Source organism: Oncorhynchus gorbuscha, linkage group LG06, assembly GCF_021184085.1.
Source record: "Oncorhynchus gorbuscha isolate QuinsamMale2020 ecotype Even-year linkage group LG06, OgorEven_v1.0, whole genome shotgun sequence".
Taxonomy (NCBI): domain Eukaryota; kingdom Metazoa; phylum Chordata; class Actinopteri; order Salmoniformes; family Salmonidae; genus Oncorhynchus; species Oncorhynchus gorbuscha.
The window spans coordinates 36,079,550-36,101,404 of NC_060178.1; the positions used below are offsets into that span (position 1 = coordinate 36,079,550).

Here is a 21,855-nt window from a genome sequence, read left to right on the forward strand (position 1 = left end):
ACTGGCTTCCGTCTGGCCACTATACCATAAAGGCCTGATTGGTGGAGTGTTGCAGAGATGGTTGTCCTTCTGGAAGGATCCCCCATCTTCACAGAGGAACTCTAGAGCTCTGTCAGAGTGAGCATCGGGTTCTTGGTCACCTCCCTGACCAAGGCCCTTCTCCCCCGGTTGCTCAGTTTGGCCTGTCGGCCAGATCTAAGAAGAGTCCTGGTGGTTCTAAACTTATTCCATTTAATAATGATGGACCTTCAATGCTGCAGAAATGTTTTGGTACCCTTCCCCAGATCTGTGCCTCAACACAATCCTGTCTCGGAGCTCTACGCACAATTTCTTCGACCTCATGACTTGTTTTTTGCTCTGTCATGCACAGTCAACTGTGGGACCTTATATAGACAGGTGTGTGCCTTTCCAGATCATGTCAAATCAATTGAATTTACCACAGGTGGACTCCAATCAAGTTGTAGAAACATCTCAAGGATGATCAATGGAAACAGGGTGCCCCTGAGCTTCATTTTCGAGTCTCATAGCAAAGGGCCCGAATACATATTTTTTAAATACATTTTCAAAAAACATATTTCCGCTTTGTCATAATGGGGTATTGTGTGTAGATTGTGTGTAGATTTAATACATTTTAGAATAAGGTTGTAAAGTAACATATTGTGAAAAAAGGGAAGGGGTCTGAATACTTTTCAAATGCACTGTATATACATTTATGAAAAATAGAAAGAGCACGACACAAAAAAATTCACAGTACTGAAAGAGTCAACAATAGATTGTCTCTAGGTAAATACTTTAAAATATATATAATTTTATCCACAAATATATTTATACTCTGTTTTCTTCTGTGGAGACAACTACACATGTTTACATACAACACAGGCTCAAAGCTTTGCGATAAAACACTTAACACATAAAAGTAAGATCTAACGCAAATTATGTTTACTTAACGTATTGGGTTCTCTTTTACACGCCCAACCACAAAGTAAAATTAGTACAAACCATCCCTTTTCTCCTAAAAAAAGATATTTCTATTCAACCCCCCCCCCCCCCCCCCAATTACTAAAAGTAAAGGAACACCAGAGAACATTCATGGATTCTATGACGGTGGGACTCTTTTGGCTTTGCATTAGCATGGCACATGACATAAATAAAAAAAAACATGTTGTATTGTCACATACACCGAATATGTGCAGTGAAATGTGTTGTTTTACAGGGTCAGCCATAGTAGTACAATTATGTACACAATCATGTACATCTAAGTGCCCATACTGGGGCGGCAGGTAACCTAGTGGTTAGAGCGTTGGACTAGTGACCGAAAAGTTGCAAAATCGAACCCCCGAGCTGACAAGGTAAAAATCTGTCGTTCTGCACCTGAACAAGGCAGTTAACCCACTGTTCGTAGGCCGTCATTGAAAATAAGAATTTGTTCTTAACTGACTTGCCTAGTTAAATAAAGGTAAAATAAAATATGTCTATAAACACAGAGAGAAACAATACATGTTGAACATGACACCAGGGCGTAAATAATCAGGATGTGGAATGTTTGTCGGAACAAATACACCATTAAGATTACAAGATGGCGCCAGTATATTGCAACGTTGAACTATTTCATGCCCTGGTGAGTAAGATTGACAATGTATTTACCACATACAGAAAATATACTTGAAAGCTGAGAATCTGAGTATGATTTACTGAATAAAACCAGACAATTACTATTTTGGCTTATATTTTCATTCCACAAACTCAACTATATCAGGTTCTCAATTATTTGCTGTGAAAAATGTAAATGTTGGTATGAAATTGTGTACAACATTATTATGTACAATCAGAATGAAAACAGCTGAAGGCCTAGTGGTGTCGGACCCAGATCGAATGGCACGTTGTTTTTGTGGTTTAAATGTAATGCCCAATTACTGTGCTCCAAATGTAATGCCCAATTACAATACTGTATATATATTTATGATCCAATTCTGCAGCATGTAGCATTTTAGTTACCTCACAGTGGATAAAAACATAAAACATTATAGTATATATGGGAATACTGGCCAAACATAGCCACTTTACCATGTCTTATTTAACAACATAAGGCTTCGAATGCACACAATCTTGCACATTATATTTTGACTTTCTCCTTATAACATTTTAGATTATTTACAATAGTTGCAAAAATATATATATAGCTTTACAATGGCTGTTTTTATATAGTATATGAGAAACCCATACTGCCGAAAGCCAAGCTGTGTAACACCAATCAAACTTGAGACGAAGGACTGCAAAGCAATCATCACTCAATATGACCAAATGCACACCGCTGATACTTTGTCATCGATGTTGTCACAACAGTATGTTTAGACGGATGCGTTGCCAAAGTCCTGACCGATTGTCATGACTAGCTGGCTTGCAAACATGGTTCATCAAGATATCTTTCACATTACTTTTGTCTTTCACATTTCTTGGTATCTATCTATCTATGTATATATCTTGCTTGGTTATTAAGTCCTTTCAGATTCCAAGTGATTAATAGGACATGGCAGGATGCTTTGAGGGGAAAAGAGACTGCCGACAGGCTCCTTCTCACACTATTGCTCTCTGATTCAACTCGTTGATTTGACTATCTCCTATAACATGTGGATAGGAGGTAGCATCTATTATTTATATAGCATATTGATAGGGGTTAACACTCTGGTTGACAGCCATGTTGTTCCTCTCACTAGTCTTGCTAACACCCACAGATGGTGTGTGCAGACAGGCAGCTTTACGGTCTCCAGTGCTATTGGTGTACACTAGCTTGTTTACAGCTTCAACTAGACGTTTAAGGTCAAAACAAAATTCTCTGTTGTGGTTGCAGAAAAAGCAGCATTTGGATAAGAAAAAAAGTCTGGTATTTCACTAACAGTTGTTTCTTGTCCGTAGCTAGAGTTCTATCGCTCTAGAGATGTGAGGCCTTGTTGCCTTTCTGTGGTATTAGTACTATTTCCCCTTCAGACCAGGCCTTCCAGTACAGTAGCTCTGTCACAAAACCTTAACGACTTGTGTTGAAATAAAATGGTACACATCGAATTTAACCAGCAACATCAGGCTTTCTTACAAAATCCTTTTGTTTGTCTTCTTTTTTAATAAATTCTTCTTCTTTGTTTTCACAAAGCATCCCAAAATAATTCCTTTCATCGAGCGGGGAAACAAATGTTAGCAAACCCAGTTCACTGTGACCCGTGTGGCCCTTCCTGTGGCCCTGCAGAGGGGTTGGGGGCTCTCCTTCTCCGCTGGCCCCGGACTGGCCCCAAGGTTACGCTGTGCTGCTGCTGGAACAGGGCGTGCTTTGTGTGCTGCCAATACTGTGGGCCGCACTGCTGTTCTCTGAGGCTGGGGGCTGGGGCTTCTGGGCCTGCTGTCGGCCAGCTGTATCACCTGGATATGGAGGGGGAAGGGTTGGGAAGAGAGAGAGGGAGAGGGGTGGGGGAGAAAGAGCAAAAAAATAGAGAGAGAAGATTGCGTGAGGGAGGGAAGGGGGAGAGAGGGAAAGAGAGAGATAAGGGTTGATGCAATACATCACAATTATACACATTTCAGCTATGTTCTTCTGTGCCACTGCCATTTATTCAAGATGTCTTGTTATCTAGAGGCCACAGGCTCAATCTGGTAAGACTGATGTTTAAACGAATCTCCTTAGTTCTCCCAGTGATACTGGTTGTCCCATGTGGTGACCATCACTTCACTGGGAGTTGTTGTTAAGTGAAAGCAACAGTCGCCGAACACACAACGACTCAACTCCTTTAAGTCAGCCAATCAAAGCGGAGTGTCTCAAATGGAAAGAACTGAATTGAGGTATCTCAATCCAGCTCTCCCCTCTGTTATCTGCAAGCAATTAGCAGAGCTTTAGCAGATGTAGCAGAATAAACATGAGACAGAGGCCTTCTGCCTGGATCTCAAACCACTGACTTGTTTATTGTTCTGTGTTTAAATGAGCATTCCCGCTTGTAGATTCCTGGGCTACAGAGCTGGAGACAGAAAGTTAGGAGGCAAATAAAAATGCTTCCATTTGTTTGGAAAGCTTGTCTGACTGGAAACTGAAGGCATCTGAAAAAAACCCTGTGTTTGTTTTACATATCTGGCACACTGTGCTTCTGGTATTAAAATGCACTCCGTCCGTTGTTTGTTTGCAATCTGAGCTGTCTTCCTTCCTGCATAGCTTAGTGAGGACCATAGAGGATTTGTCCTGGTGAGAAATGGTACACTATAAAGCAGTAGCCACCAACCTTTTCTGAGTCAAGATCACTTTCTGAGTCAAAAAGCAAGCAGAGATCTACCACTCAGATCTGTCTTAAACATGACTTATAAAATATAAGCCTATGAAACATTAACCAATTAACCAATTAACAATTCTGTAGCAATGAGGTTTGTGCACTAAGCTATAGGCCCAATACATTATCACTGCATATTAGCTACGCTTGAATTGCCCAGCTTGTGTTGTTCTTCTCAGACCAATTTGAAATAAAATATATGATTACACTGGTAATAGATCATGTGTTGTGTTACTTGTGAGGCACTGCTGAGTGAGCATATTCATTTGCTTAAAATGTGTTTACTGGACTGATGGCCTGCATCTGATGGTCAGTCTGAGAGAAGGGGGAGAGCAGCTGTGAGGCTGCCTCTCACCCAACTCGCCGTCCCTCCGCTCTCCCTCCGCTGAGAAAGGGGGACAGTCTTCCAGCTGATGGCAAAACTCAAGCCGTACTGCATTACTCCTATGACCAGAGAAAGTTAAATATTCTTCGATATTTAAAAAGTCACAAGCTGCTAATAATAACAAGCTCATTGGAACACTTTGCTACACTCATTCATTGCAGCTGCAGTGCTGGTTGTAGCGTGAGTGGAAGTAGGCAGAATGGACATTTTATGGCTTATAAAAAAAGTGTTGAACAAAGTGTTGACATTGCTGAATAACAACTTAAACATAATCACAAAAACAGCAGCTCTTTGCTGTACTCCTTGAGTCTCTCTCTAGTCATGGTTTTAAAAGGTATCAACTTTGCTGTGCGTTCGAAGCTTCTTTTTTCAGTCTATAGCTTGAGGAAACTGTGCAGACACGGTGATCTGAGCAATCTGATTGGCCAGTGGTAGTCCTATAAGAGCAGGCGGAGTTCTACTTTCAGACACATGATGGGAACACTGCCTTTCCGGCGCTAGGGCTGCTGAATCAAGAGCACCTACTGCCAACAGTGTGAAACAAATAAATGGAACTCAAGCCTTTATCTTTTTTTTTTTACATGAATCATTTTTTTTTACAGAAGTGTTTGGTGAACGACTAGGAATGCCTTGACCGATAGCAATTAACCGGTTGGTGACCACTGCTATAAAGTGAATAGTGTGTCATTTGGGACGCAGTCTACAGCTACCATATTGATCTTTGTTGGTTTCTGAAGTGGTTCTGTGTTTGGGTATTACTGTAATTTATGTTTTACGTGTGTGTGTCAGTGGCAATCGGTGACAGATTATTATTTTTTTGATGAACATGGATTTATTTCTATTACAGCAAATTGGTTGACTGTCAATCATTTCCATTCCCCCAGCTCAATGTAACATTGATAGGTTTAGGCTACTACATGATACTGGAATTTTCCTTGTACCCAATAGGAGGTTGCTACAATCTAGCCAAATGAATGAAAACGTACAACGTAGGTGCACAGGTCGAGATTATTTTTAGTAATCAAGGTGACAGAGAGTGACACTTTCAATACCATCTTGCTCACTCTTGCCAACATCTAGCAGACCTAGTGTGTAATCATTAGTCTAACAGTTGCAAAGAAGAGCTTATTGGACAAATTGAAGTACGTTTATCTCTGTTTCATTCCGTTTGCTTCCATTTAAGAAGTGACTTTCAACAGAATCGGAGCAATGAATAAACTCCTAATCACACGTAAACACAGTTCACTTTCATAGCAGCCACATACAAACAGCTCATTGTATATATAATTCCTTCTCACATCTATCTACGTGCTCTCCTCCTCTCACCTTTTCCTTTCGTTTGTGGACCAGTGCACAACACATCAGCTGTCTGTGACCAGGGGAAAAAAACTTTCCATTCCGAAACCTTCATATCATGACTGCTAACCGCTACACAGTCTACATTGTTGTTACATACTGTTATTCACTATAACTAACACATTAGTAAACACGCTACAATCATGCAGTTCAGTGTTCAGTCAGCAGCAAGCAGTCTAGCAGTTACATCGGCGGGCCCCGGTGGCAATAAATTGATAAAACCACCTTGACTTGGAAAAGTTCCAGTGTTGAATAGCCATATCCAGCTAGCTAACATAGCATCCCTCTCTGTTTGATCCGGGTGTTTGAGTGGGCTGAACTAGCTAGCTGCATTTGATGGTAGCTAAGTGAAAAATATATATACAATGAAATATAAACTCAGCAAAAAAAGAAACATCCCTTTTCCAGGACCCTGTCTTTCAAAGATAATTCTTAAAAATCTAAATAACTTCACAGATCATCATTGTATAGGGTTTAAACACAGTTTCCCATGCTTGTTCAATGAACCATAAACAATTAATGACCTGTGGAACGGTCGTTAAGACACTAACAGTTTACAGACGGTAGGCAAATAAGGTCACAGTTATGAAAACTTAGGACACTAAAAAGGACTTTCTACAGACTCTCAAAAACACCAAAAGGAAAATGCCCAGGGTCCCTGCTCATCTGAGTGAGCACGCCTTAGGCATGCTGCAAGGAGGCATGAGGACTGCAGATGTGGCCAGGGCAATAAATTGCAATGAAACACCTAAGACAGAGCTACAGGGAAACAGGATGGACAGCTGATCATCCTCGCAGTGGCAGACCATGTGTAACAACACCTGCACAGGATCGATACATACGAACATCACACCTGAGGGACAGGTACAGGATGGCAGAAACAACTGCCCGAGTTACACCAGGAAGGCACAATCCCTCCATCAGTGCTCAGATTGTCAGCAATAGGCTGAGAGAGGCTGGACTGAGGGCTTGTAGGCCTGTTGTAAGGCAGGTCCTCACCAGACATCACAGGCAACAACGTCGCATATGGGCACAAACCCACCGTCGCTGGACCAGACAGGACCAGCAAAAAGTGCTCTTCACTGACGAGTCACGGTTTTGTCTCACCAAGGGTGACGGTCGGATTCTCGTTAATCATTTGAAGGAATGAGCTTATGATCAATTTGGAGGTGGAGGGTCCGTCATGGTCTGGGGCGGTGTGTCACAGCATCATCGGACTGAGCTTGTTGTCAATACGGGCAATCTCAACGCAGTGCGTTACAGGGAAGACATCCTCCTCCCTCATGTGGTACCCTTCCTGCAGGCTTATCCTGACATGACCCTCCAGCATGACAATAACACCTGCCATGTTGCTCGTTCTGTGCGTGATTTCCTGTGCAAGACAGGAATCAGTGGTCTGCCATGGCCAGCGATGAGCTGGGATCTCAATCCCATTGAGCACGTCTGGGACCTCTTGGATTGGAGGGTGAGGGCTATGGCCATTCCCCCCAGAAATGTCTGGGAACTTGCAGTTGCTTTGGTGGAAGAGTGGGGTAACATCTCACAGCAAGAACTGGCTAATCTGGTGCAGTCCATGAGGAGGAGATGCACTGCAGTACTTAATGCAGCTGGTGGCCACACCAGATACTGACTGTTACTTTTAATTTTGACCCCCATTTGTTCATGGACACATTATTCAATTTCTGTTAGTCACATGTCTGTGGAACTTATTCAGTTTATGTCTCAGTTGTTGAATCTAATGTTCATACAAATATTTACACGTTACGTCTGCTGAAAATAAACGCAGTTGACAATGAGAGGAGTTTCTTTTTTTTCTGAATTTAGCTCTCTCGCTCTCAATTTGTTCAAAACTGTAAAAGTTGCAAGCTTACACCGCGGGACTTAGAGGTACCACGGCATCACGGCTTCATTGCTCCAGACCACCGCAGGGGGGAGTTAGAGCACTCATCATGAGTTAAAAAAAAATATATATATTATATATATAAAACATCAATTACTGAGCCTTTCCATAATTCCACGCAAGCGTCTTCAACTGTCTTCTGACTGTGTTGATTTCTTTATCAACATCTTTTATTTAAAATTTGTTTTAACCTTTATCTAGGCAAGTCAGTTAAGAACAAATTCTTATTTTCAATGACTGCCTAGGAACAGTGGGTTAACTGCCTTGTTCAGGGGCAGAGCGATAGATTTTTACCACTAGGCTACCTGCCACCCCATAATGCATTATGCTTTCGATAATAAAAGAATGAAACAAATACTCTTTCAAAATACAGATGATGATTTAGCTATGGATCCATATTACTATGGGAATAAATATCACTGATTTACAGAACAATTGGAACAAAGTTGTCTAATGAAGGCAAACAATTTAGAATCCCCCAATCCTCTTATGCTGTAGCCTACTCCCAACCATCACGTTGTACAGCGCCATATTTTCCATTCCATCCTAACGGAAACCCTGAGGGTTTAATCTTTTGTTTTTCAAGGAATAGAAACACCATAATATTAATATTAATATTAATTAAGCCACATTTCTTCAAATCTATCCTATATTCTATATTATCACAAAAAAGGTTTTAGTCTTCTGGCATTACCAGATAATTTATCAAATTCTTCTCAAATATGCCCCCTGGTGGTCAAACTAGCACTACCTTGCATTAACAGAAAAATGATTGACTATTAAATAATGTGCCACAGAATGCTGCAGATGACAACTTTTAAAGGTGGAACCACTGTATTGTCTTTCTCCCTCTGAGTCAACTACTCACCACATTTCATGCACTGCTGTGCTAGCTAGCTGTAGCTTATGCTTTTAGTACTAGATTCATTCTCTTATCCTTTGAATTGGGTGGAAACCATGTCAGTTCATGCTGCAAAATGTTTAATGTTTGACTATTTTAATTTTCTGAAATTCACTGAGGAAGAGGTTCCTCCCCTTCCATCTCTGAGGAGCCTCCCCTGGTGTATGTATGTGTGTGTGTTGCGTGGCTCTGGGCCCACAGCTTGCCTGGTTCCCTCTTTCAGACCCCTCGTCTCTCTCTCTCTGCTCTAATGTTTGACAGAGCAGCATTGCCAAAGAGCTCCAGCTAAACACAGTCCATATACACACAGAACCCTGCATGGGCTTTCAAACACAAAAGGCCTCAGCTCTCTTTAACTTATCTTCTCTGTGGCAATTCTCTAAGAAAATGTCAATAACAAAGTCAGGGGTAAATCATAATTTGAATTTTCACTTAGTCATGCATTGATATCAATAAGAGACTAATGGTGTTTTCACGTATAGTCCTCTTTAAAATAATTTATCTCAGTCCTCTTTAAAGTGAATTCTGTGGCAACCCCCTCCCCCAAAATAAATAATAAATTTTTGTATTCACACTGCACTTGCCTTTGAATGGGGTCTCAACTCTTTTGCCAGTTCACTTCACCTATTTTGTGGTCCGAGTCCTCTACATTGCTATGCTTAGAAAGGAACCAATATATTTTCCCAATATTCACTCAATGCACTCTGGGTTTTTACAAAGTGCAGGGAAAAGCCATTCCATCAGAATGTGTTATAGGACAGCTACTGTAGATATAGTAGAGTTGTAATCGGAAGTTTACTTACACTTAGGTTGGAGTCATTAAAACTAGTTTTTCAACCACTCCCCAAATGTCTTGTTAACAAACTATAGTTTTGGCAAGTCGGTTAGGACATCTACTTTGTACATGACACAAGTTATTTTTCCAACAAACCATTACAGACAGATTATTTCACTATATCACAATTCCAGTGGGTCAGAAGTTTACATACACTAAGTTGACTGTGCCTTTAAACAGCTTGAAAAATTCCAGAAAATTATGTCAAGCTTCTGATAGGCTAATTGACGTAATTTCAATCAATTGGAGGTGTACCTGCGGATGTATTTCAAGGTCTACCTTCAAACCCAGTGCTGTTTCGCTTGACATTATGGGAAAATAAAGAGAAATCAACCAAGACCTCAGAAAAAAAATTGTAGACCTCCACAAGTCTGATTCATTCTTGGGAGCAATTCCCAAATGCCTGAAGGTACCACGTTCATCTGTACAAACAATAGTATGCAAGTTTAAACACCATGGGACCACGCAGCCGCCATACCGCCCAGGAAGGAGACACGTTCGGTCTCCTAGAGATGAACGTACTTTGGTGCGAAAAGTGCAAATCAATCCTAGAACAACAGCAAAGGACCTTGTGAAGATGATGGCAGAAACAAGTACAAAAGTATCTATATCCACAGTAAAACGAGTCCTATATCGACATAACCTGAAAGGCCGCTCAGCAAGGAAGAAGCAACTGCTCCAAAACCACCATAAAAAAGCCAGACTACAGTTTGCAACTGCACATGGGGACAAAGATCGTGCTTTTTCGAGAAATGTCATCTTGTCTGATGAAACAAAAATAGAACTGTTTGGCCATAATGACCATCGTTATGTTTGGAGGGAAAAGGGGTTGGCTTGCAAGCCGAAGAACACCATCTCAACCGTGAAGCACGGGGGTGGCAGCATCATGTTGTAGGGGTGCTTTGCTGCAGGAAAGACTGGTGCACTTCACAAAATAGATGGCAATATGAAGTAGGAAAATTATGTAGATATATTGAAGCAATATCTCAAGACATCAGTCAGGACGTTAAAGCTTGGTCACAAATGGGTCTTCCAAATGGACAATGAACCCCAAACATACTTCCAAAGTTGTGGCAAAATGGCTTAAGGACAACAAAGTCAAGGTATTGGAGTGGCCTTGACCTCAATCCTATAGAAAATGTGTGGGTGAGAAAGGAGGCCTACAAACCTGACTCCGTTACACCAGCTCTGTCAGGAGGAATGGGCCAAAATTCACCCAACTTTTTGTGGGAAGCTTGTGGAAGGCTACCCGAAACGTTTGACCCAAGTTAAACAATTTAAAGGCAATGCTACCAAATACTAATTGAGTGTATGTAAACTTCTGACCTTCTGGGAATGTGATGAAATAAATAAAAGCTGAAATAAATAATTCTCTCAAGTGGTGATCCTAACTGACCTAAGACAGGGAATTTTTACTAGGATGAAATAAAACTGTGAAAAACTGAGTTTAAATGTATTCGGCTAAGGTGTATGTAAACTTCCGACTTCAACTGTACCTACTTACATTTTGAAACTAATAGATTGCACTTAGTTAAAATATGAGACATAATTGTTTTAATGAGAAGATACTATTAACATGTAAATATTATTGGTAAAAGAATAAATAGCAGAATAATAACAGCAGATTAAATAATTCTGTAATTGAAAATTGAACACCCATGTAGGCTACTGCCCCTTTAAGAGATAGAATTGATTTTGTACCCTACAAAATTCTGATTCTGAACAAATATGTTGTCTTCTCCCACTATTCAAATCCCACAATCGAATGAACAGTTTATGAAGCTCTCTTAACCTGTACATCAAAAAATGGCATACAAATAACCCGAACTAAACATCACACATTCTTGATAATCACTAATCAATATCCAAAAACAGCCCTTTTTTTCCCGCAAACCTGCAAATCATCATCTTCTGTCTTTTGGTGGTACCAATGTACGTTATGGCACAGGAAACGGTGTTGCAGTAGTCTAGTGTGTAGTGCGGGGATAATGGCAAGTGAACATGGGGAGCTTTGTGTTCGCATTGCCCTAAAAAGGGGAACCGAAATGCAGAATTCAAGCGAACCAAACTTAGACCACCTCTCGAGATTGCCTCAATGTAATGTTTTGGAGTGTTCACACTGCACAAAAAAATAAGCAAACTGCGCTAAGTTCTCAAAAATTGTCTGAAAGGGACCAAGTATGAAAACACCCTAAGTGAAAATTCAACTGAAATTAAAGTTATTATTCACCCCTAAAAACATACTTGGCGTTCCACCATACTCTCACAGAGTTTGAACAAACAAAAAGCATCTAGAAATCTCATGATGAGCCAACCAAATAGGCTATATAAATCAAATGTGATGTTGTTGGAAATGTTATTGTGAACCATCTGGCCAGATTGAGAAGTGTCTCATATGGTGACAGTCTATTGACCCTGTTCCATCACACATTCCATTCAAAGCCCGGGTAACTCCCACTCCCTGTCTCCGGGGGCAACCTCCTTAACGTTTGGTGAGATCTATTCCAACACAGGCCGCAAGATCACAGCTCCTCTTTTATAACATTATAACAGCAGCCTTGCTCCACATCTGCATCCCAAATGGCAACAGATCTCTGTTCAAAAGTAGTGCACTATTTAGGGAATAGGGTACCATTTGGGACGCAGGCCAAATTCCTACCGTACCATGTCCTAAAATAGAGGGAAACTGGGGTTAGTACTTATCACATCCTGTATAAACAGGATGCACTACTGTACTGAAGACAATCTCATTGCTTTAATAATCCAGCGAGATCACACCAGCCTAATGGACGATAGACTTCAGTATTCAACGTTTTGTCCAGGTCCCTAGGACATCGGGAGATGCCTTCAATACCATCCAAAAGGGGCAATGTGAGCACGTATTACCATCCTGTAAGCTCAGGGCATAAACCGCGCGCTTCGGCTCTGAGGATCGAGGGTTCAATCCCTGTGCAAGGCACTAATTAGGCACTAATTAGATTTTTTTCTGTTTGAACCTTAACCCAAACTTTAACCAGTTGGAATGAATGCTGTTTTAACTACCTTAATCCTTACCTACTTTTACTTCACCCATAGACGATTATCCTCCCCTGGGACAAACATTGAACACCCATAGACGATTATCCTCCCCCGGGACAAACATTGAACACCCATAGACGATTATCCTCCCCCTGGACAAACATTGAACACCCATAGACGATTATCCTCCCCCGGGACAAACATTGAACACCCATAGACGATTATCCTCCCCCGGGACAAACATTGAACACCCATAGACGATTATCCTCCCCCGGGACAAACATTGAACACCCGATTATCCTCCCCCGGGACAAACATTGAACACCCATAGACGATTATCCTCCCCCGGGACAAACATTGAATCCCGAAGTGAGATCTTGTTGAATAAACAACTTTCTCATAGCTTTTTCAGTTTATGTTCAAATCTCTTATTTAACATTTTTATTAAATAAATGTCCCTTTCCCTGTGGCTGCTAACACAACGTAATGATAAAGAAAACTTGAGAGTAGACCCTCCACACCCTACCTGGGTCTACTTGAACGTCTATACCAGTTATTGGGAATATCAAAGTAGGAGCTAGCAGTCCTATCTGCAGAGTCTGATAAGGGAAACCACAGTTCACACTGCTACCTGATTAGAATGTGTTCTCATGCCTAGTCTGTTGAAAAGGTCAGTTTTGATCCATCAGGAGAATGCCTCAGTCATCATAGAGTTTCTTTTAAAGGATTTAGCCAAATGGGGTCTCCACAGACCAAGGTTAATGTTCTGTGAGTGGGTGAGACTGTGTCGATACTTCTTTTGTGGTTTTGGCATTTAATGTGAACAAATCTTAATTTAACATTGTCCCTCGCCTCCTGAGGGGATATGTGTGGGTATATTTGATGTTTCATCATTCACTGGTTTAAAAAAAAATATTCTGCCGCAGATATTTTAAGGAGTTTTTGAGAAAATATATATTCTTGGAGTAAACTTGACTATGCCAATGTTTCCATGTAGGGATATGTTGGTCTTACAAGTCAACAGTTTCCAAGACTACAGCAGAATAGAATAGGGATACATCCCAAATAGTACCCTATTCCCTATATAGTGCACTACTTTTGACCATAGCTATATGGACCTCATCAAAAGTAGAGCACTGTATAGGATATAGAGTGCCATTTGGGACGCATTCTAATCCTCTCTGCCTGTTATGATCCAACAGAGGAACCACTAGCTATAACACCAATATTAAAACCACATGCCTGCAGTGTTTAAAAAAAATCACTTCTAAAAGGGCTTTACTCTCCTAATAGAACTACATTCCATACACCTGTTTCCCTAAAGAAGTTCAACTTCTGACCCCAGCTATCTTTGGGCCACAGACCAATCTAAGGCTTGGGTTTCTTTTGGTGGGTCTCTATAAGAAACTCATAGAAGTGTTATGAAGTGGACATTTTAAAGAGGTGTTAGTATAAACAAGCGTGATGAAGATAAGGTAAATCACGCCTGACACCTGATCGCTCCAACGAGCTGTAGAAATGAACACCCCGGCTATAAAGTCCAAAATTTGTGGGCGGAGCTAGAAAGTTGGCTGTCAGAAGTATTACAATGTAAACTTACTTTTAATCCATCTGTCTGCATATTGCAAGACATGGAGGTGTAGTGAGATGCCCAATGCACTGGAGGATTCTCTTTTCATCACTCATCTTGAAAAATGTCTACTAAAAACATGGAAATCAATCAATCCGCAATCATTAACACAATGGAAAAATCTAATGATATATTATTTAAATAATGAAATAGCATGGGCGACAAAAAAAACGGATTGGTACAATTTAAGGCCAAGTGGCAAACAGTAATGCAGGCATTAGGGATGGGGGTGTGAGCATGCAGGTCTGGGCAGATGAGATGAAGTCATTGTTTGTGTGCGTCTGTAAGTTGTTGTTCGTAGGTATATTTTATGAACTGAAATATAGCTCAGTGGAGTTTCACACTAATCCAATGTGCACATTTCAGGAGACAAGCCTAGGGCTGGGAATTGCCACAGACCTCACGATAAGAGTATTATCACAATACTTAGATGCCGATAGGAAATGTATTGCGATTCTCACGATTCTATATGTATTGCAAATCAATAATGCGATTTTATTGCCATTTGATGTTCCAAACATATTGCTCACTATACCAGTTGAAGTTGGAAGTTTACATACACCTTAGTTTCCACAATTCCTGATCCAATTCCGGATCACCACTTTATTTTAAGAATGTGAAATGCCAGAATAATAATAGTAGAAGAGAGAATAATTTATTTCAGCTTTTATTTCTGACCCATTCCCAGTGGGTCAGAAGTTTACATACACTCAATTAGTATTTGGTAGCATTGCCTTTAAATTGTTTAACTTGGGTCAAATGTTTTGGGTAACCTTTCACAAGCTTCCCACAATAAGTTGGGGGAATTTTGGCCTATTCCTCCTGACAAAGCTGGTGTAACGGAGTCAGGTTTGTAGGCCTCTTTGCTCGCACACACATTTTCAGTTCTGCCCACACATTTTCTATAGGATTGAGGTCAGGGCTTTGTGATGGCCACTCCAATACCTTGACTTTGTTGTCCTTAAGCCATTTTGCCACAACTTTGGAAGTATGCTTGTGGTCATTGTCCATTTGGAAGATCCATTTGCGACCAAGCTTTAACTTCCTGACTGATGTCATGAGATGTTGCTTCAATATATCCACATAATTTTCCTTCATGATGCCATCTATTTTGTGAAGTGCACCAGTCCCTCCTGCAGCAAAGCACCCCCACAACATGATGCTGCCACCCCGTGCTTCACGGTTGGGATGGTGTTCTTCGGCTTCCTTTAACCTCCAAACATAATGATGGTCTTTATGGCAAAACAGTTCTTTTTTTGTTTCATCAGACCAGAGGACATTTCTCCAAAAAGTATGATCTTTGTCCCCATATGCAGTTGCAAACCGTAGTCTGGCTTCTTATGGCGGTAGCAGTGGTTTCTTCCTTGCTGAGCGGCCTTTCAGGTTATGTCAACATAGGACTTGTTTTACTGTGGATGTAGATACTTTTGTACCTGTTTCCTCCAGCATCTTCACAAGGTCCTTTGCTGTTGTTCTGGGATTGATTTGCACTTTTTGCACCAAAGTACGCTCATCTCTAGGAGACAGAACACGTCTCCTTCCTGAGCAATATGAAGGCTGCGTGGTCCCATGGTGTTTATGCTTGCGTACTATTGTTTGTACAGATGAACGTGGTACCTTCAAGCGTTTGTAAATTGCTCCCAAGGATGAACCAGACTTGTGGAGGTCCACAATTTTTAATCTGAGGTGCCATGATGTCAAGCGAAGAAGCACTGGGTTTGAATGTAGACCTTGAAGTACATCCACAGGTACATCTCCAATTGACTCAAATTATGTCAATTATCCTATCAGAAGCTTCTAAAGCCATGACATAATTTTCTGGAATTTTCCAAGCTGTTTACAGGCACAGACCTCGGCATTACTCTGGACCCTGATCTCTTTTGACGAACATATCAAGACTGTTTCAAGGACAGCTTTTTGCCATCTGCGTAACATTGCAAAAATCTGAACTTTCTGTCCAAAAATGATGCGGAAATAATCCAATATTTTGTTACTTCTAGGTTAGACTACTGCAATGCTCTACTTTCCGGCTACCCGGATAAAGCACTAAATAAACTTCAGTTAGTGCTAAATACGGCTGCTAGAATCCTGACTAGAACCCAAAAAATGGATCATATTACTCCAGTGCTAGCCTCCCTACACTGGCTTCCTGTCAAGGCAAGGGCTGATTTCAAGGTTTTACTACTAACCTACAAAGCATTACATGGGCTTTCTCCTACCTATCTCTCTGATTTGGTCCTGCCGTACATACCTACACGTACGCTACGGTCACAAGACGCAGGCCTCCTAATTGTCCCTAGAATTTATAAGCAAACAGCTGGAGGCAGGGCTTTCTCCTATAGAGCTCCATTTTTATGGAATGGTCTGCCTACCCATGTGAGAGACGCAAACTCGGTCTCAACCTTTAAGTCTTTACTGAAGACTTATCTCTTCAGTGGGTCATATGATTGAGGGCAGTCTGGCCCAGGAGTGTGAAGGTGAACGGAAAGGCTCTGGAGCAACGAACCGCCCTTGCTGTCTCTGCCTGGCCTGATCCCCTCTCTCCACTGGGATTCTCTGCCTCTAACCCTATTGCAGGGGCTGAGTCACTGGCTTACTGGTGCTCTTTCATGTCATCCCTAGGAGGGGTGCGTCACTTGAGTGGGTTGAGTCACTGATGTGATCGTCCTGTCTGGGTTGGTGCCTCTCCTTGGGTTGTGCCGTGGCGGAGATCTTTGTGGGCTATACTCAGCCTTGTCTCAGGATGGTAAGTTGGTGGTTGAAGATATCCCTCTAGTGGTGTGGGGGCTGTGCTTTGACAAAGTGGGTGGGGTTATATCCTTCCTGTTTGGCCCTGTCCGGGGGTATCATCGGATGGGGCCACAGTGTCTCCTGACCCCTCCTGTCTCAGCCTCCAGTATTTATGCTGCAGTAGTTTATGTGTCGGGCGGCTAGGGTCAGTTTGTTATACCTGGAGTACTTCTCCTGTCTTATCTGGTGTCTTGTGTGAATTTAACTATGCTCTCTCTAATTCTCTCTTTCTTTCTCTCTCTCGGAGGACCTGAGCCCTAGGACCATGCCTCAGGACTAATTGGCATGATGACTCCTTGCTGTCCCCAGTCCACCTGGCCCTGCTGCTGCTCCAGTTCAACTGTTCTGCCTGTGGCTATGGAATCCTGACCTGTTCACCGGACGTGCTACCTGTCCCAGACCTATTATTTGACCATGCTGGTCATTTATGAACATTTGAACATATTGGCCATGTTCTGTTATAATCTCCACCCGGCACAGCCAGAAGTGTACTGGCCACCCCTCATAGCCTGGTTCCTCTCTAGGTTTCTTCCTAGGTTTTGGCCTTTCTAGGGAGTTTTTCCTAGCCACTGTGCTTCTACACCTCCATTGCTTACTGTTTGGGGTTTTAGGCTGGGTTTCTGTACAGCACTTTGAAATATCAGCTGATGTACGAAGGGTTATATAAATGCATTTTATTTTATTTTATTTGACAGTCATTTTTGCGTATGTAAACGTCTGACCCACTGGAATTGTGATACATTGAATTATAAGTGAAATCATTTGTCCGTAAACAATTGTTGGAAAAATGTCTTGTGTCATGCACAAAGTAGATGTCCTAACCGACTTGCCAAAACTATAGTTTGTCAACAAGAAATTAGTGGAGTGTTTTAATGACTCCAACCTAAGTGTATGTAAACTTCCGACTTCAACTGTATGTCTGCTACAGAGAGACAAGAGACATGAGAATTGTTTTGATCAGTCATGGTGCCAAAAACATGTTGGCTCACTATTTAAAAAGAAGATGGAACAAGCAGTAGTATGAAAAATATAGGAGTTTTGGCGAAGGTACAGCAAACTGGCACTAGCTAACGTTACCGAGCAAAAATGTGATACTTGTAGTCAAAGTATCAATATAATGTCGTCCTCAAAAAACATTTCAATATGTAACTGTATGGATCCCCCCCCCTCATCACTACCGTTACCCTACTGCTACTACATTTTCCTGTATCTGACACGCATCTCTGTAATGACCTCACCTAGATTAGATCAACTTTATTATCCCACCTAAGGAAATTCATTAGAACTCCTTGATTCTATTCATGAAGAGATTTCAGTTTCCCACTGAGAACACATCATGGATTGGTGAAGAGGGGCCAACAACAGCATAGTAGGCATACAGTACACATGGCTGGCTCAACCGGCGGGGAGAATACAGTACTGCTCTGTGCTATACAGTACTGGTCTGTTCAGAGGGTTCTATCTAGAAGGGTTCTACCAAGAACAATTTTATAATCTAAAAAGGTTCTTCTTAGAACCGTCTATGAAGGGTTCTACCGGGAAGCTTATCATCTTTGGAGGGTTCATCCTAGAAACCTCTACGAACAGTTCCACTAGCCTTATTACCCTTTAAAATGTAATTATTTATGACAATACATTTCATTTTAAAAGGCCTTACTTTGAGGGCCTAGTTGTACCCTAACACAGGGGTGTTAGGAATCTCCTGGTTTACAGGCCACATCAGGCCTGCAAGTCACATTATGCTGGCTTGCAAAGTGATGTGTAATTACTATTGGAATCCAGACAGAGTTAGGATATCCAACAAGTGGAATTGTTAATCACCCGCAACCTGCATTCTAAAAGGCTGCCGGGGTAGGGAAGATTAGATGATTGATGATTTATGTCGTCTCAGTATTCAAACTGGAACAACCATCTCAGTAACGGGTGCAATATATTGGATTAGTTTAGGAAACTTTGTTATTTATCTTTGTGTAGCCTAAAATGTATCAAACAATCAATGCAAAAACACATATATTACAGTAAAACAAACAATTCTGTAAATCTCCCTGCCATAAAGCATGCTGAGAAATAGGATATATGGTTCTATGTAGAACCTTTCTTGCCTTCCAAAGAATCCTTCTTGCATCATCAAAGAATTCTTTCTTCCCCCAAAAATGTTCTTAGGATGTTAAAGGTTCTAGGTAGCCTTACAAAGAACTCTTATATTCCAAAAAGCTAAAACCCTTTCCCCCCACAAAGAACCCTTTTGGAACCCTTTTTTCGAAGAGTGTATGCTGCTGGGGTCCTCAGCACAGAACCCACTGATCCTGTTTATGAATGATTTTACTGTGTTCTGTGTAGAACACATCAGGAATGAATGAAGAGGGGTCACCAACATAATGGCAGGCCGTACAGATCCACGGTCAGCCAACCAGCAGACAGGCCTGTTCTGTTCTACAGTATGCGCTCGTGTCCTCTGCAGACTTCAGGGACCACTACACTTCCCACTAAAGGTCAGCAGGGATCAGAGTTCACCAGAATGGGGGTGCTGGAGGGGAAGGTATTGGCGTCTAAAGGACAGATTGTGTCTCTCTTCCTGCGAGCCGAATTGCGAGTGCACCACAAAATGGACAGGGGAAATTCCAGCTTCCAGCCAGTCCCCTCTCTGTCCGAGCAGAGGCCATTGTGTCCGAGAATACTCACTGACCACTCCTGACCACCCCACAGGACCTAAGACCCATTCAAAGGCAGGAAAGAGAAGAGACGCTTACGCTGACAAACAGGATATATTTACAGTAGAGGAGTCAATGTGTTATTGTTAACTCGCCTCTGTCAGCTCTTGGATGTTTTCCGATTATAGAATAGCAGCATTCTGGCACTGTGATGTTTAGGACATTCTTTAGGACATTCTTTCCATCAGAGTTGGGCTCAATTTGAATTGAAGCCAGTCGATTCAGGAAGTGATTTGAATGAAAAATTCAGAAATGTTAAAAACTATTAAAATAACTAGCTTCTACTTTTCAGTTCATTTTTTAAATTTATTTTTGAATGTTCCAACGAGAGTCTACGTTCCAAACTAGCATAGCACTAGTGAATGTTCCATTCCACTTGAAATGAAGCAATGTATTGGGTATACATTCTAAGTAGTATGCCAGTGTAGATGTAACTGTATGATGTATTTATTTATTTAACCATTATTTAGGCAGGGAGTCCCATTGATACCAAGGTGTCTTTTTAAGGAAGCCCTGCATGGCAAGACCTACCTTTGTCTCCAGATACAGTAGGTAAAAGGACAGGTCAGAATGACGTACCTGTATGAGAGTAGATGAACCACAGGGCTCCGGTCAACAGGGCCCCGATCACAAATGCGGCGAAGGCAATCCCAACCACGGTCGGGGTGTCCAACACATACAAAACAGCTGAGGGAGAGAAAAGGCCGATTTGTTTTAATCAACAGCATTTCTTTTTCTCTGGACATGACCGTATGGAAACAAGTTATATGCACATGACATAACTCAATCTTGTTCAACAGTTATTTTGTCAAAGTGATTTAAAATCCTGACATACAAAAACCATTGGTTTAGAATCTCCTAGCAACGATTGACTTACTTTCCCCTGGTGGGTCAGGAGGGCCCGTGCGGGTGGGAGGCACTGAAACATAAAACACAGAACAACAATGTAACACATTTGTAGATGCATGAAAACAACACATCTCAACTACGTGTTGAAGCGTCAAGAACACTTGCTGTGACGTAAAGTGCCAGTGCCTATGAATGGAAGCTGAGCAACCCAATGGACATAACTACCTTGGGATAACCAGATGATGGAAATGACATTGTGCTGATAACTGTAGTTCTAACGAATGTGATACAGAGATCTGATGCAACTCAATGCAGTTCCAGTAGCTAACTAACAGAAACTTAAGTCTATGGCTCAAATGGCACCCTATCCCCCAATAAAGTGCATTTCTTTTGGCCAGAGCCCTATGTGCCCTGGTCATAAGTAGTACACAATCAAAGGAATAGAGTGCAGAGATGAACCTGTTGACTTCTAACAGTTCTCAGCTTACTCCTTCATTTCCGGTCATCTGGATGGCTTTCAAAAGTCAAATTAGCTTCTAATTACTCCTGAACAAACAATACAATGGTGCTTATTGTGTAGAGGCGAACTCAAGAGCAGGCTTGGTCCGGGTCCAAGACTCCGGCACAATGAACAGCTATTCTGGGAAAGAACACCTTTGGGTTTTCATTCCCTCGTGACAGACGATGACAGAACCATCACAGGAGAGTTTGGTAATACGACAGCCCCCCTTATCTTCAACCCTCCATCCCTTTCCCCCTCTCCTACAAACCGCTCCGTGACAGTCCCACTCCATTTCCCAATCTACCCCCCCCCCCCCTTCATCCCTCCCTCCAACTCCTCCTCCTCTCCAGTCTTATCTGTTCCTTTCGGCCTGTTATGTAGAGAATGCAAAGCTGACCCGTTAACACCCAGAGACGCCCAACGAGTTACAGGTCAGAGGAGAGGATAGAGGATCCTATGTGATTAAAGGAGTTACATTAACCACTACTCGTGGACATTTGTTTTACAGTACTGTTGTAGTTTATGAATTATGAAACAACGTATGAAAAGACCATAGCAGAAGAACTTTCTAAGCCAGGTCAGACTATGAATGGATAGACCCCACCTCTGTTGGGGTTTTGGGCCGGCTGAGATTCCGAGAATGGGTGAGAGCTCTGAGGTTCCGTGTAAGGGTCACT

At 41.7% G+C, this 21,855-nt stretch overlaps 1 protein-coding gene across 1 annotated transcript in view; it reads right to left on the bottom strand.

Moving 5' to 3' along the window:
• Positions 1-584: 584 nt before the first annotated feature.
• LOC124037893 (transforming growth factor beta receptor type 3-like) overlaps positions 585-21,855 on the bottom strand; it is a 134,437-nt gene continuing 113,166 nt past the window's right edge. The window contains exons 15-17 of the mRNA XM_046353105.1: positions 20,705-20,746; positions 20,407-20,514; positions 585-3,408 (exon numbers count right to left, since the gene is read on the bottom strand). Coding sequence (XP_046209061.1) covers positions 3,287-3,408; positions 20,407-20,514; positions 20,705-20,746 — 272 coding nt within the window. The 3' untranslated portion in view covers positions 585-3,286. The remainder of the gene's footprint in view (positions 3,409-20,406; positions 20,515-20,704; positions 20,747-21,855) is intronic.